General features: G+C 40.1%; 2 protein-coding genes across 4 annotated transcripts in view; both read right to left on the bottom strand.

Annotated features, from left to right (window-relative positions):
- Positions 1-2,396: 2,396 nt before the first annotated feature.
- LOC115271062 (uncharacterized) lies at positions 2,397-2,945 on the bottom strand. Its single transcript, XM_062842167.1, has one exon. It carries the CDS (start codon positions 2,943-2,945, stop codon positions 2,445-2,447), a length of 501 nt encoding a protein of 166 aa, XP_062698151.1. The 3' UTR covers positions 2,397-2,444.
- Positions 2,946-13,265: 10,320 nt separating this feature from the next.
- Positions 13,266-14,375, bottom strand: part of LOC115260992 (uncharacterized) — a 576,828-nt gene continuing 575,718 nt past the window's right edge. For all 3 annotated transcript variants that reach the window (XR_009995597.1, XR_009995598.1, XM_062842280.1), the window contains one exon: positions 13,266-13,861. Coding sequence is in view for 1 of the 3 variants with exons in the window: in XM_062842280.1 (XP_062698264.1) it covers positions 13,853-13,861 (9 nt within the window). In the remaining 2 variants the exon portion in view is untranslated. The remainder of the gene's footprint in view (positions 13,862-14,375) is intronic.

Raw genomic sequence — 14,375 nt, 5'->3', positions numbered from 1 at the left:
ACTTTCGAGACATTTGTGATTTTTAAACGGACGGAAAAATTACAAACGAAACACGGGAACGCTGGAAACCGTTGATCACGGAACAAAGTAAACGGTGGACGGATTGTCACAGCAAATTCAAAGCTAATACTGTTGTGAAATCTTGCATCTTTATCCTGGTGGATATGATTGTAAACAGGACCAAATTTAACAAAGCAATATTTGTAAACACCGTGCACAGTCAAAGTCATTTGTAAATATGTCGACTCGACAGTCGACAACGTCATGATGCATACACTGAGGCAAAAATACTTAGGAATTTAATAAGTCGCAACTTATGAGCGGACGATTTGTCTGTTTCATTACTCGCTTATTTATTTTACGGCGATGACATAGTGCCGCTTCAAAGTGAGAGTGAAAGTGCGCGTCCATAGGATTTTCGTGAATTTGCTATTGTTGATATTCTTCTTTGCAGCTTCGCACACGCGCACTCCCACTCTCACGCGTAACTATAACGGCACCCTTATAGTTTTTGTGAACGCGTTCCATATCTATAGATTGTATACAACTTATGATTGACATAAGCGACATGGTTGTGAAAAAGCCATAATTGATGTTTATGAAAATCTTCAAAATGAGGACATGGATTCCAGCAAGTTGCGTTCTAGACAAACAATCATTACTCACAGATCAGTTTTCGGAACCATCGGACACTCAAAATCAAATTGATTTTATTTAAGCGCCATTTTTATACAGGGTGTTAGGTTCCTGAGTGCAAACTTTTTAAAGGGTGATAGAGGACCATAAATGGAGAAAAAAATTGTTCTACGCATATGGTCAAATCTCAACCGTTACGTGGTTATTGAACTTCCCATGTTTATGACTCTTATTGCCTTAACTGGCAATAACTTGAAAATGGTCAAACTTATCGAAGTTTTTTTACCCTTATTCGAAAGATTATTGAATTTTCTAACAAATGGCATCTTTGAATCGATTGGTTTAGTTAAATAACTAAGTTTTCAAGAGAAAAATAGCTAAAAATAGTGTATTTTCATTGGTTTTTGTCAATTATCTTTGAAACATGTGTAATAAATTAAAATTCTTTCTTTGGCAAAGTTGTGGCCCCTGTTACACTCTACAATTCGTTCTTTGACACCAAACTTCTAGCTTTTATCGTTTTCTTGCAATTTCGATTTAAATGTGCGGCACATTGCGCAAAAGAGTACTTTCCATGACAGTTGCAAATTTATGATCTGAAATGCGATGTTAAAATCGAAATTGCAAGAAAACGATCAGAGATAGAAGTTTGGTGTCAAAGAACGAATTGTAGAGTGTAACAGGGGCCACAACTTTGCCAAAGAAAGAATTTTAATTTATTACACATGTTTCAAAGATAATTGACAAAAACCAATAAAAATACACTATTTTTAGCTATTTTTCTCTAGAAAACTTAGTTATTTAACTAAACCAATCGATTCAAAGATGCCATTTGTTAGAAAATTCAATAATCTTTCGAATAAGGGTAAAAAAACTTCGATAAGTTTGACCATTTTCAAGTTATTGCCAGTTAAGGCAATAAGAGTCATAAACATGGGAAGTTCAATAACTACGTAACGGTTGAGATTTGACCATATGCGCAGAACAATTTTTTTCTCCATTTATGGTCCTCTATCACCCTCTAAAAAGATTGCACTCAGGAACCTAACACCCTGTATATATATTGATAGATAAGTCTGGGTAGTTGATTTCAATAAGAGCAAACATACGAGAGTTGTAATTTTGATTCAATGATATTCCTAAGCGAAACTTATGATTTTGTTAAGTGACTGGACATACATTTTTGTCCTCTTTAATCATAAATGAAATTTATGGCTTTCAACAATAATTGTAATGTTACCAAATCTTAAGGGAATCTTATGTTCTTCCTAAGTTTTTTTTGCCCCAGTGTAGTAGGCTCATTATGCTTTTCAAACAACGCACAATAGGGTATCGCGCCACTTGGGCGGTGGTTCTATATTCGTCTGTTTGACACTATAACTCAGTCAATTTTGAAACAATTGACTTGAAATGTTGTACTCGGGTAGATACTGTACCTATCTCACCACATTCCAAAAGTTGTGCCAATTGGTTCAAATTTGACTGAGTTATAGTGGAAAACAGACGAATATAGAACCACCGCCCAAGTGGCGCGATTCCCTAAATATTTCTCAAAGTGAAAGAAGAGCGCCTCAAGAAATATTGACCAACGAACCAGAATCTGTATGCGCCTATGGTTATGCAAACCGGGGATGTATACCTTGCATAGTCAACTGTGGCCACGATAAATGAGTGCAATACTGGGCTAACTTCGAAGAGGCAAATTGATGCAGAAGAAACATATTACTTGAATTTCGAGCCACATAACCTAAGTATATTCATTGATTTATTTGTTCATTTATTAAAACACACAATTTTCTATGTCGGACTCATCTAATCCTATCTTCGCAACATTTGGCAATCTGCATCAACCGCTCGAGGTTTCTCCTCTTCATCGGAACTTTGATCAACATATTCGCCTCGAGCATCACCATCTCGTCCCCTCTAGTTCGTCTGCTCTCGTAGCACTCCCTGGGACAATCCTCGCATCGGCACGGACACAGCTCCACCAGTTCCGGCTCCCGGTCGGATTCAGAGCCATCGTCCTCCTCGTCGTCACTTGGGTGCAGCTCCAGTGTGGATATTGGTTGATGATGAGGTGATGATTGGGCCTGGGCCTTTAGTTCGGCACATTCGAACAGCCGTTCGATCGATGGTTCCTTGCGCAGAGATTCGCGATCGGCGGAAAGGGAGTATGGACCCCCGATTGATAACCGTTCGTCGGAAGCGGAAACCATCTGGATCGTTCCGTCATCGTACACGTCCAGAATCAGTTCCAGCTCGTTCGAGCTGGCTAGGCTTGGTTCGTTTACGGCGTATTGGTAGCTCATGTTTTGCTAATTGAAAGTTAACTTATGAATTTTGGAGTAAACGAAGTGTAAATTTTGATATGAAAAATTACCACGGAAATTTAGAAACTTGAATTTAATTCTGAGAAGGAAAATTGGTTCACTGTGACAGACTGCCAACTTTCTTGTATTCCAAAGCACACTTGATTTGAAAGCCCTTGTTTGTTACTGCGTTGGCTACAGTTCGTTCCGTTTAATCCAGATTTTTCTAATCATTCTAAATATCTAGAGGTTTTTGATCCTAGAGCTCCTTCCAAGTTTTTTTTTTCGGCATTCGCCTCTGGTTTTTTGTAGGAGATTTTCACGGAGTCTGTACAAGAGTTCATTTTATCATTTATTTAGTACAGTCGACTCTCCACATGTCGATGTTCTACATCTCGATATCTCTCCCTATCTCGAGTTTGGTCGATCCCTTTTATCTGCATACATTTTACCTTTCTACAAGTCGATTGTAACGGAAAATCAGCAACAGAATTATACAAACCGAAACCAACGGCAACGACCCCCTAAAACAAAAAGAACTTGCGATTGGAACTGCGTGGAACTGCCGCATACTCGCCGATCTACTGAAGGACCGCGGAATCGGCATCGTAGCGCTGCAGGAGGTGTGTTGAACACACCACCGATTAACGACGGCACTTCGCCGACATGATCGACGTCAGGACCTATCGTGGCGCCAACATCTACTCCGACCACTACCTAGTGATGGTCAAACTACGCCTAAAACTCTCCGTCATCAACAATGTACGATACAACCAAGAGCTACTGAGACAACAGGATATCGCCTCAGCATACGCGCAGAATCTCGAGGCCACGTTGCCAGACGAGGGCAAGCTGGATGAGGCCCTTCTAGAGGACTGCTGGAGTAAAGTGAAAGCAGCCATCAACGACGCAGCCGAGAGCACCATTGGGTACGTGGAACGGAATCAACGGAACGAATGGTACGACGAAGAGTGCAGAACGGTTTTGGAGGAGAAGAGGACGGTAAAGCTGCAGTAATAGACTCGACAGAACGTGGAACCACAGACAAACAGACGTAACACTTGCGAAATTTCCATCGACCACGCTTTTAACGATCATTTTAAATTTTCATAGTTGTGGCTTTCACAACCAGAGGCGCGCGCATCGTTTTTCTATGCGTTTGACGTTTCACACTAGCGCCTTCTGTTGACGATATTGCACAACACAGTGATTCGTGCAACTTTTCCACCAGGTGATGGTAGTGTGAACTGGGCGATGGATATCCATGAAAATCGTTCAAGGTGTTACGTCTGTTTGTCTGTGGTGGAACGTTACAAACAGAAGCGGAAACAGCAGACCCGCCTCTTTCGGGAAAAAAGCGCCGCCTGGAAGACGCGGAGTGTGAAGAAATGGAACTGCTGTGCCGTTCCCAAGAAACACGGAAATTCTATGAGAAGCTCAACGCATCCCGCAACAGCTTCGAGCCGCGAGCCGAAATATGCAGGGATAAAGACGGAGGCCTCTTGACGGACAGACGTGAGGTGATCGAAAGGTGGAAGCAGCACTTCGATCAGCACCTGAACGGCGTGGAGAACGTAGTCACGGAAGCCCACGGCAACGGAAGAACCGACGTCGCCAGTGCAGTGAAGGACGGAAATGAACTAACTCCCACGCTGAGGAAAGTTAAGGATGCTATTCATCAGCTCAAAACCATCAAAGCAGCTGGTAAGGATGGTATCGCAGCTGAACTCATCAAGATGGGCCCAGAAAAGTTGGCCACCTGTCTGCATCGGCTGAAAGTCAGGTTCTGGGAAACCGAACAGGTACCGGAGGCAGTGTTGAGAATACTCACTTGCAAAAAGTTAAACTCACTTGCTTCTATCTCAGTCCAGAAGCATGCTATCAAAAATGATGTTTGAAGGGGTTTTAGATTGTAGATTAATCTAAAAGTTTGCCGAATGAAGTAAAGGTCCCAGATGCACACCAAAGCCGTGAGAGAGCTGTGAGCACGAGGTGAGTATAAAATACACGAATTTTACTCACCTCGTACTCACAGCTCTCTCACTACTTTGATATGCGTCTGCGACCTTTACTTTATTCAGCAAACTTTTAGATTAAACTGCAATCTAAAAGCCCTTCAAACATCATTTTTTGCTGGCATGCTTCTGGACTGAGATAGAAGCAAGTGAGTATCACTCTTGCAAGTGAGTACACTAAAACCCCAATTTACGCTCACTTCTTTTGCGCCAAACTCAATTTGCGCCCCCCGATTTACGCACTAATTCCCAAATAGCGCTCCCCCAATTTACGCTCCTTAGGCGTAAATTGGGGTTTTAGGTTTTCGGGAACAAGTAACAAGTTAGAGTAGAAGTTAAGATAGAGGGTTGGGTAGAGGGTTAGGTAAAGGGTTTGAGGAGAGACTAGGACAGAGGGTTAGGGTAGAGGGTAGGGTAGAGGGTAGGGTAGATGATTAGGGTAGAGGGTAGGGTAGAGGGTTATGTTAGAGGGTAGAGTAGAAGGAGAAGGTAAGGCAGAGTGTAGGGTAAAAGATAAGGTAGACGGTAGGGTAGAGGATTAGGGTAGAAGGTAGGGTAGAGGGTTAGGGTAGAAGGTAGAGTAGAGGGTAGGGTAGAAGGTAAGGAAGAAGGTAGAGTAGAAGGTAGGGTAGTGTGTTTTGTGAGAGGGTAGAATAGAAGGTAGGGTATAAGGTAGAATAGAAGGTAGGGTATAAGGTATGCCCGTGTAGCTGCCGGCTTAGAATAGCACTACGGACCACCTGTTCCAGGGGTAAAAGTCCACCAAACAGGTAACCCCAATCCAAGGTGTCAGGCGACCCGTGCTGAGGGATGAATGGTTGAGGGGGTTTAAAAGATGCTCGATCTTTAACGGAGCCCGTAGCGTGGGTAGATCGCCTTTTTGGGTTGCGTTGCGGTGATAGATCTACCAAACCGAAATCTAGTGTCGTCCTATTTTTCAATTTTGGAATATGTGTCCTGGTAATTCAAGAAATTATAGTATTTAGTCCTTGCTACTGGTGTTTTGGTGACTTCCAGTTTTTGAATAAAACTGAGTTTACCAACTTTATTTTGCATATAGTTAAAAACCTCACCATCTGAGGCTAAACTCAATGCAAAGGAAATCAAATTGGGTTAGGGATCCATGTATGTACTAACTCTTCGAAGGAACATACTAGAATCCTTATTACTGAACACATGTTCCATTATTGGAATGATATTGGTCCTAAACTTCCTACTGGGGAGAATTTAGCAGTAGAACAAGGGTGATGCTAGGTTTCCGATGCATGGCCAATATCAGTACTCTTGTTTTGTTTTCTAAGAAAACAAAGCAAAAACTGTATCAAAATCGATACTTTATTGCCCCTCAATGGCAATTGAGTAATGCGACATGTCACAATAGATCTAAAAACTGGTCGCAGTGACAAACCCGAACAGGAAAAAAAAAAAAAAAAAAAAAAAAAAAAAAAAAAAAAGGGTATAAGGTAGGGAAGAATGTAGAGTAGAGGGTTTGTTACAGGGTAGGGTGTAAGGTAGGATAATAGGTAGGGTAGATTGAGGGTAGAGGGTAGAGTGGAGGGTAGGATAAAAGGTAGGGTAGAAGGTAGGAAAGAGGGTCGTGTTACAGGGTAGGGTAAAAGTTAGGGTAGAGGGCAGGGTTGAGCGATAGGGTAGCGGGTTGGGTGGAGGGTAGGGTAGAGGGTAGGGAAGAAGGTTAGTTAGAAGGTAGGGTAGAGGATTATGTAACAGGGTAAGGTAAAAGGTAGGGTAGAGAGTAGAGTTCAGGGTTAGGGTAGAGGGTAGGGTAGAAGGTAGGGTAAAGGGTTATGTTACAGTGTAGGGTTGAAGATAGGGTTGAGGGTAGGTTAGAGGGTAGGGTTGAAGGTAAGGTGAGGGTTAGGGTAGTGTGTTGAAGTAGAGGGTGGGGTAAAAGGCAGGGTAGGTGGTTAGAGTAGAGGGTAGGGTAGAAGGTAGGGTATTTAGATAGGAGGGTAAATGATAGGATAGAGAGTTAGGCTGTGACCATAGTGGGTAAGGTGAGATGCGATCGGATGCGATAAGTTATGAGATGAGAAGAGGGATGTTTGATAGGCCATAGTGCATGAGGTTTTCAATGAGGGTGCGCATGTTGTTTTCACATCCTTTTTCGCCTATTTCGTGCGCATCAACGACTCGCGTGATTTGATCGATGAAGTCGCTTATATGTTGAAGCGCTTCTTTGGATGTGGGTAGTGAAATGATCGTTTCATCTATAAGAGCGGAAAGATAAAATGCACCCGCTTTTTGTTTTGCGCGAGCCGTTTTTTTGCTATAACTTAGTCAGTTTTGATCCTGTTGCAATAGCAAAAACCGATCTGTTCAAAAAAAAAAAAAATAATCTGGTGTAACTGTATAAGATTGAGATTATTGAATTAATTATTTAAGAAAAGAATGTATAAAATGAAATTTTATCCGCGTGAGCGATGTCTTTTGTATACACATATTTTTACTTTCTGTACTGGGCTATCTGAGTGTTGATTTCAATTTAAATCAATATGAGACTGTTATACTGATTTTCGGCATTAGAACATTTTGTAGACTACTTGATTGTGCTGGTCTCGGTAAAAAGTAACAAAAAATTGGCAGGTATGTATTATTTAAGGGTATAGGTTTTTTTTATTACAAAATTTTCGGCGATATCTACGAGAAAAGATGTCTCTAAAAAGTACACAAGCAATAAATTGAAATTCTTCAATAAATATGTGTAAAAGTTTTAATAAATCATGACATGTCTCTATTAATTTACAAATTGCAACCGTTATTGAAACATAACTGCGCCAAACACCGTATGCAACCTAATTCATTTGAAATTCGGAGAAAATGGATGTTGAACGGAGGAGTAAACAAAGATGGTGCATCCAATTTAAAAAAATGTATACGTTTTTTGTTTCATTTTTGCATGATGTTTAATGAAATCATACTATTATTTCTCCATGTTTGAATATATTCATAACATATTCATATTCTTACATATTCCTCGCACAAAAATATGTACAGTGTACATTACTAAGAATGATTAGTTAAATGACTCATCGTTGTCAGTATGAACATTTTTTACAAACCGTAGCAACAAAAGTTGTTTTAGCCCGTAATGCGTGAAACCCATAATGTTATACATACATCCACCATAACCATACATACCTTGTTGAATGTTATGAGAATGATTTTTAAAATTAGGAGAAATTAATTAATATTTATAATTTTGTATTCGGTGTTCTTTGGTTTTAAGCAGTATGATTTGGATGCATGGTCAACATTCGTGTTTATTTACTCTTTTCGTTAAGGGGTCTAGTTTTGCCCGACAAAGAAAAAAGCAGAACCTTTTAATCAGAATCCTTTTAGCAATTAAGTTGAATGTCATAAAACCTTAAGCTTTCTAACTTGCACATGAATAACATGCACTGAACAAACGACCATATCAAACATTGATCACTTAATTTAAATCCCAATACAAGAAAATACAATTTTTTCTTATACCTACACATATAATAACATAATTATGCTGTAAAAAAACTTAAACGATTTGATGGAATACTATTTTATATGCAATGAAGTATGTTATTTTACATGGCGATTGATAGACAGTATGATAATTTTTTATTACGACTGGATCGTCAAAATGCAAGTCATTTGAGAAAGATTTGAGTTATGTTTAAGGACAGACTTGTTCGAATCCCAAAATGACCGCCACAATGGCCGACTTTGGCACCTACTCACGATTTCACAAGCACAAATCTCTTCGTAAACACAATCAGCGCACCTGAGCTTCTTATTTTAAGCTTTTTACAAGTGAGCAAAAACAGAATAATAAAATGCACTGTCGTTTGAAGCTTGCTTCGTAAGATTTGTGCGTCTGAAGTTCTGATGCACTGTTGAAGCGGGATTTCAAGACGTTTGTCCTTAAAAACAACAACATATTAAAGCATTTTATATTACCTACTAGCATTCCCAACACATTAAATCCGCATTGCTTTACATACACAACGAGCGCAATTATAAAATCCATACCCGACAAGCGTTCTCTTGCTTTCTCTTGCGTTCTCTTGCGTTCACATGCGTCGAAGCAGCTCCATCGCATCTCCGCACTCATCGCAACTCATCTACTATGTGTGGTTCATGCGTTCTGCATATAGTTTCCACAGAGTGTGCTTCGACGCTTATCCGATCTCTTATCTCTTTGCATCGCACCTTACCCACTATGCGCTCAACGTTAGGGAAGGATGACATGAGATGAGATGAGAGATGAGAGATGAGAGATGAGATGGGAGATGAGATGAGAGATGAGATGAGAGATGAGATGAGAGACGAGATGAGAGATGAGATGAGAGATGAGATGAGAGATGAGAGATGAGAGATGAGAGATGAGAGATGAGAGATGAGAGATGAGAGATGAGAGATGAGAGATGAGAGATGAGAGATGAGAGATGAGAGATGAGAGATAAGAGACGAGAGATGAGAGATGAGAGATGAGAGATGAGAGATGAGAGATGAGAGATGAGAGATTAGAGATTAGAGATTAGCGATTAGAGATTAGATATTAGAGATTAGAGATTAGAGATTAGAGATTAGAGATTAGAGATTAGAGATTAGAGATTAGAGATTAGAGATTAGAGATTAGAGATTAGAGATTAGAGATTAGAGATTAGAGATTAGAGATTAGAGATTAGAGATTAGAGATTAGAGATTAGAGATTAGAGATTAGAGATTAGAGATTAGAGATTAGAGATTAGAGATTAGAGATTAGAGATTAGAGATTAGAGATTAGAGATTAGAGATTAGAGATTAGAGATTAGAGATTAGAGATTAGAGATGAGAGATAAGAGATGAGAAATGAGATGAGAGATGAGATGAGAGATGAGATGAGAGATGAGATGAGAGATGAGATGAGAGATGAGGTGAGAGATGAGATGAGAGATGAGATTCAGTGGTTCTCAAGCTGGGGTCACAGGCCATGCTGTTTTCGCAAGAACCTAAAGGCCGAGGAGGAAGAGTGAATGTTTGTAAGATTCTGCATCTCAAGGAGTATTTATTACTATATTCTGGTGTTGTTAACATCAGGCGTTTTCAAACTGTAGTTATGGGCCATTCCTCAAGAATCTAAAGGGCGATGAGGAAGTGAAATCGGATTTTCAAATTATGTAGATCAAGCAGCATGATCAGTAGGTCGGCTCTAGAGGCACGTTCTCCTCCATTTGGGATATTTGTGTCACCACCAGCATTATATCACAAGACAAACAGACGTAACACTCTGATAATTCTCATCGTACACCGATTTAACGGTCTTTTTCAAAATTTGATAGTTGGCCAACTGCCCAACCGTGGCGCTCGCATAGTTTTTGTTCGCGTTTGACGTTTGCTCACTACCACCACCTAGTTGGTGGTCGGCCAAACTTAGTCCTTTTAGCATTGGGCGAATATGTTTCCGTGACTATGATTTGAATCGAAAAATGTTCGAAGTGTTACGTCTGTTTGTCTGTGATTATATTATAGGGTCCGGGTCATTTGGCCGAACTCCATTTGACCAAATGGGTCGTTTGGTCGAATGCCGGAAAAATGAATGATGAAATAAAGTGACCATGGCATTGTTTGCCGTTTGAGTATGTCCCAAAAGAACAGCCTATGATTCAAAGAAGGAAAAAACATAATAAAATATCGGTAGTTTCAACATTTCGGCATTCGGAAAAACGACCCTTTCGGCCAGATTGTATTCGGCCAAATGGCGTTCAACCAAACGACATTCCGCCAAATGATCTAAAACTTAAACTTTGCTCTTCTTCCTAGCACCTTCGGTTCTCGAGATATTCACGTGGCCCGTGACCATGGATTGGAAACCACTGATTTTTCAACATATCAATATCAGAGATACTGATCCTTGAGATAAAATTCCGTAAAACATATGCTTTTCTTCCTAACACCTTCGGTTCTTGAGATATTCACGTGGCCCGTGACCATAGATTAGACACCACTGATTCTTCAACATATCATCAGAGATACTGATCCTTGAGATGATCAACCCGTAAAACATTTGCTTTTCTTCCTAACACCTTCGATTCTTGAGATATTCACGTGGCCCGTGACCATTAGGGTGGCCCACACTTATATGAAAAGCAAAAATTTCGAAAAATGCCAAGTCTTACCTCCTGAATCAGTTGTTTTGGACTCCAAGAAGCTACGTTCAAAATTTGAGCCAAATCGGTTGAACCTAAGGGGGCGCTCAAAACGCTTGAAGTTTATATGGGAAAACTAGGCCAAATGTATGCAGAAATTTTAAGATTTCGATTTTGCCACTAGGTGGCGCTGTAAGCGTTCAATAATCAAACCCTTTGGTATTATTCTAGGTGACTATATTCCAAACAACTTTGTTGAAGACCGCAAAGTGATTCGACGGCTGTGAAAAAAGTTATACCCTAGGCAAAGTGAGGCAAAGTGTTGAGATTTCATTATTGATATTATTCCTTTACGTGTATTGGAAAAACAAAAATAAAGCTTATCCTCACTTTACCTAGGGTATAACTTTTTTCACAGACGTTGGATCACTTTGCGGTCTTCGACAAAGTTTTTTGTTATATAGTCACCTACAATAATACCGAAGGGTTTGATTATTGAGCGCTTACAGCGCCACCTAGCGGCAAAATTCGAAATCTTAAAATTTCTGCATACATTTGGCCCAGTTTTCCCATACAAACTTCAAGCGTTTTGAGCGCCCCCTTAGGCTTAATTGATTTTGCTCAAATTTTGAACGTAGCTTCTGGGAGTCCAAAACAACTGATTTAGGAGGTAAGACTTGACATTTTTCGAAATTTTTGTTTTTCATATAACTGTGGGCCACCTTAGTGACCATAGATTGGAAACCACTGATTTTTCAACATATCAATATCAGAGATACTGATCCTTGAGATGATCAATCCGTAAAACATTTGCTCTTCTTTCTAGCACTTTCGGTTCTTGAGATATTCACGTGGCCCGTGACCATAGTTTGGAAACCACTGATCTTTGCAATACAACTACATTGTGATAAGTACATACTCCCTGAAGTGCAGAATGCGAAAAACATTTTAACTTTATCCTCACACCTTTGGTTCTTGAGAAATTCGCATGGCCCATGACCGCAGGTTGGGAACCACTGAACTTGGCAAAACTGGTAAATTATTGATTGTAGTTAAATAACTTGTATATTTTTCACAGTTTAAGAACTTTGTGATGTCGCTCTTCACAAAATAATTATAAAACTGGAAAAATACACTCCCCCGATTTACGCACTAATTCCCAAATAACGCTCCCCCCAAGTTACGCTCCCCCAATTTACGCTCCCCCCGTTTTGAGCGTAAATTGGGGTTTTAGTGTATTCGCAACACTGACCGGAGGAGTGGAAGGAAGGAATAATCTACCGCATTCACAAGAAAGGCGACCATTTGGAATGTGAGAACTTCAGGGCGATTACTATTTTGAATGCTGCCTACAAAGTGCTATCCCAGATCATCTTCCGTCGTCTTTCACCTAAAGTAAATGAGTTCGTGGGAAGTTACCAAGCCGGTTTCATCGACGGCCGGTCGACATCGGACCAGATCTTCACCGTACGGCAAATTCTCCAGAAATCCGCAAATACCAGGTCCCAACGCATCTCCTGTTCATCGACTTCAAAGTGGCATACGACAGTATCGACCGCACAGAGCTATGGAGAATTATGGACGAAAACGGCTTTTCTGGGAAGCTGACATAGGAAAACATCTTATAGAGGAATTTTCGGATATTAGCCAAGAAAACACACTCACAAATTCTAATAAAGTTTCAATATATTATTACATTCTGTTTCTACAATTGCTTGTTGATGTGTCCGTTACATTGGGATTTGTTCCTAACATGTTTTTTATTCTTGCTGTTTAAATGTTGTTTTGAGTATATTTTCAAACAATGTGGAAGCTCACCTATTTAGTCTATCCACTGACACGTGGCTGTTTACTAGTTTCCACAATTCTAATGATTATATCATGCATTTTGAACATGCACATGCAGCTGAACAGATGCATTGCTTTTGTTTTAGACTCAAAATAGAGATTTGTAAATTTCAACGAGAAAAAATAAATAACAATTGCTGTTTTTAGAGAGGTCATTCGGTGAAAACTTCCGTAAAATTGAAGAAAAGGAAACGGAAATTAAGACAAAACCAAGTAAAATCGAAGCTTTCCTCAGAGGCTAAACTTACGTGTGGCTTCCGGCTATGTACAGAAGAGGGGGTGGCGGTCCCCAAAAACTAAACAACGAAGAACAAAAATAAAAAAGTACGAAGTAAAGTGCAAGCTTAACATAATTATTTGTGTAACTGGGAAATAATGATGCAAACCAAGTGTGTCTACGAATTTCTGACTGGGCAGTTTTGGGGATCAAACAAACTCAATCTTGAAAGCTTGTTGTGTCATGGTGGGTCGTCGGGGGTAGTGTAATTTCCAAAAAGAAATTAAACCATTCGTCATCGGTGTGGCGCTAGTGCAGTTGCGCCACACGATTCGTTTCGTTCAGTTTCGAGTTTTCTTTTTTTTTTTTTGCTTGTTTGTGTTTCTAATGTAATGGTCGTGGATTGGTGCGGGCGGTATGCTTAAATATGTGTTTGCTGCCATGACAGGTGCTGACAATGTTGTCTTTTCCTTATCCTACAGGGGATTGTTTGATGTACAAAATTAATATTTAACAAAGTGAACGACTAGAATCATTTTCTTCTTCAAGGGCGGCGGCGACGCCTGCTGCGACTGCGTCGGAGTGATGAATTTTTCGGTTTTTTCTGGTTTTTGCAATTTGCTGGCCTGCTACTTTTCCATGTCGATTGCTGCTTTCGCAGGAGTGTGTCCAAACTTCTAAATGGCTTTACTGTAAGGCACTTTAGATGGTCTAAACGTGGGTGGCGTGGAAGATAAAAGAATGCTATCATTAGAAATCAGTACATCGCACTTATGAAGTGAAAGGTTTACCAACTTGCCCCCGCCCTCTTTCTCTAAGAGGCATAGGAAGAAACGCTTTTATAGCTGTATTATAATGTGTTTTTCATTCTTTTTTTTTAAATGTTGATACAAAAATGGTCAGGGTTAAAAATGATTATCTGAGTCCTGAAATGGATTTTGTCAGAATCCTGAAAAGGGTTATCGCAAAATTATAGAAGGGAACCCTGAGAGGGATTCTCTCAAAATACTGAGAAGGATTCTCACAGAGTCCTGAGAAGGATTCTCACAGAATCCTGAGAAGGATCCTCACAGAATCCTGAGAAGAATCCTCACAGAATCCTGAGAAGGATTCTCACAGAATCCTGAGAAGGATCTTCACAGAATCCTGAGAAGGATCCTCACAGAATCCTGAGAAGGATCCTCACAGAATCCTGAGAAGGATCCTCACAGATTCCTGAGAAGGA

Source organism: Aedes albopictus, chromosome 3 (assembly GCF_035046485.1).
Source record: "Aedes albopictus strain Foshan chromosome 3, AalbF5, whole genome shotgun sequence".
NCBI classification, from domain to species: domain Eukaryota; kingdom Metazoa; phylum Arthropoda; class Insecta; order Diptera; family Culicidae; genus Aedes; species Aedes albopictus.
This window is presented reverse-complemented; position numbering and strand designations above follow the sequence as displayed.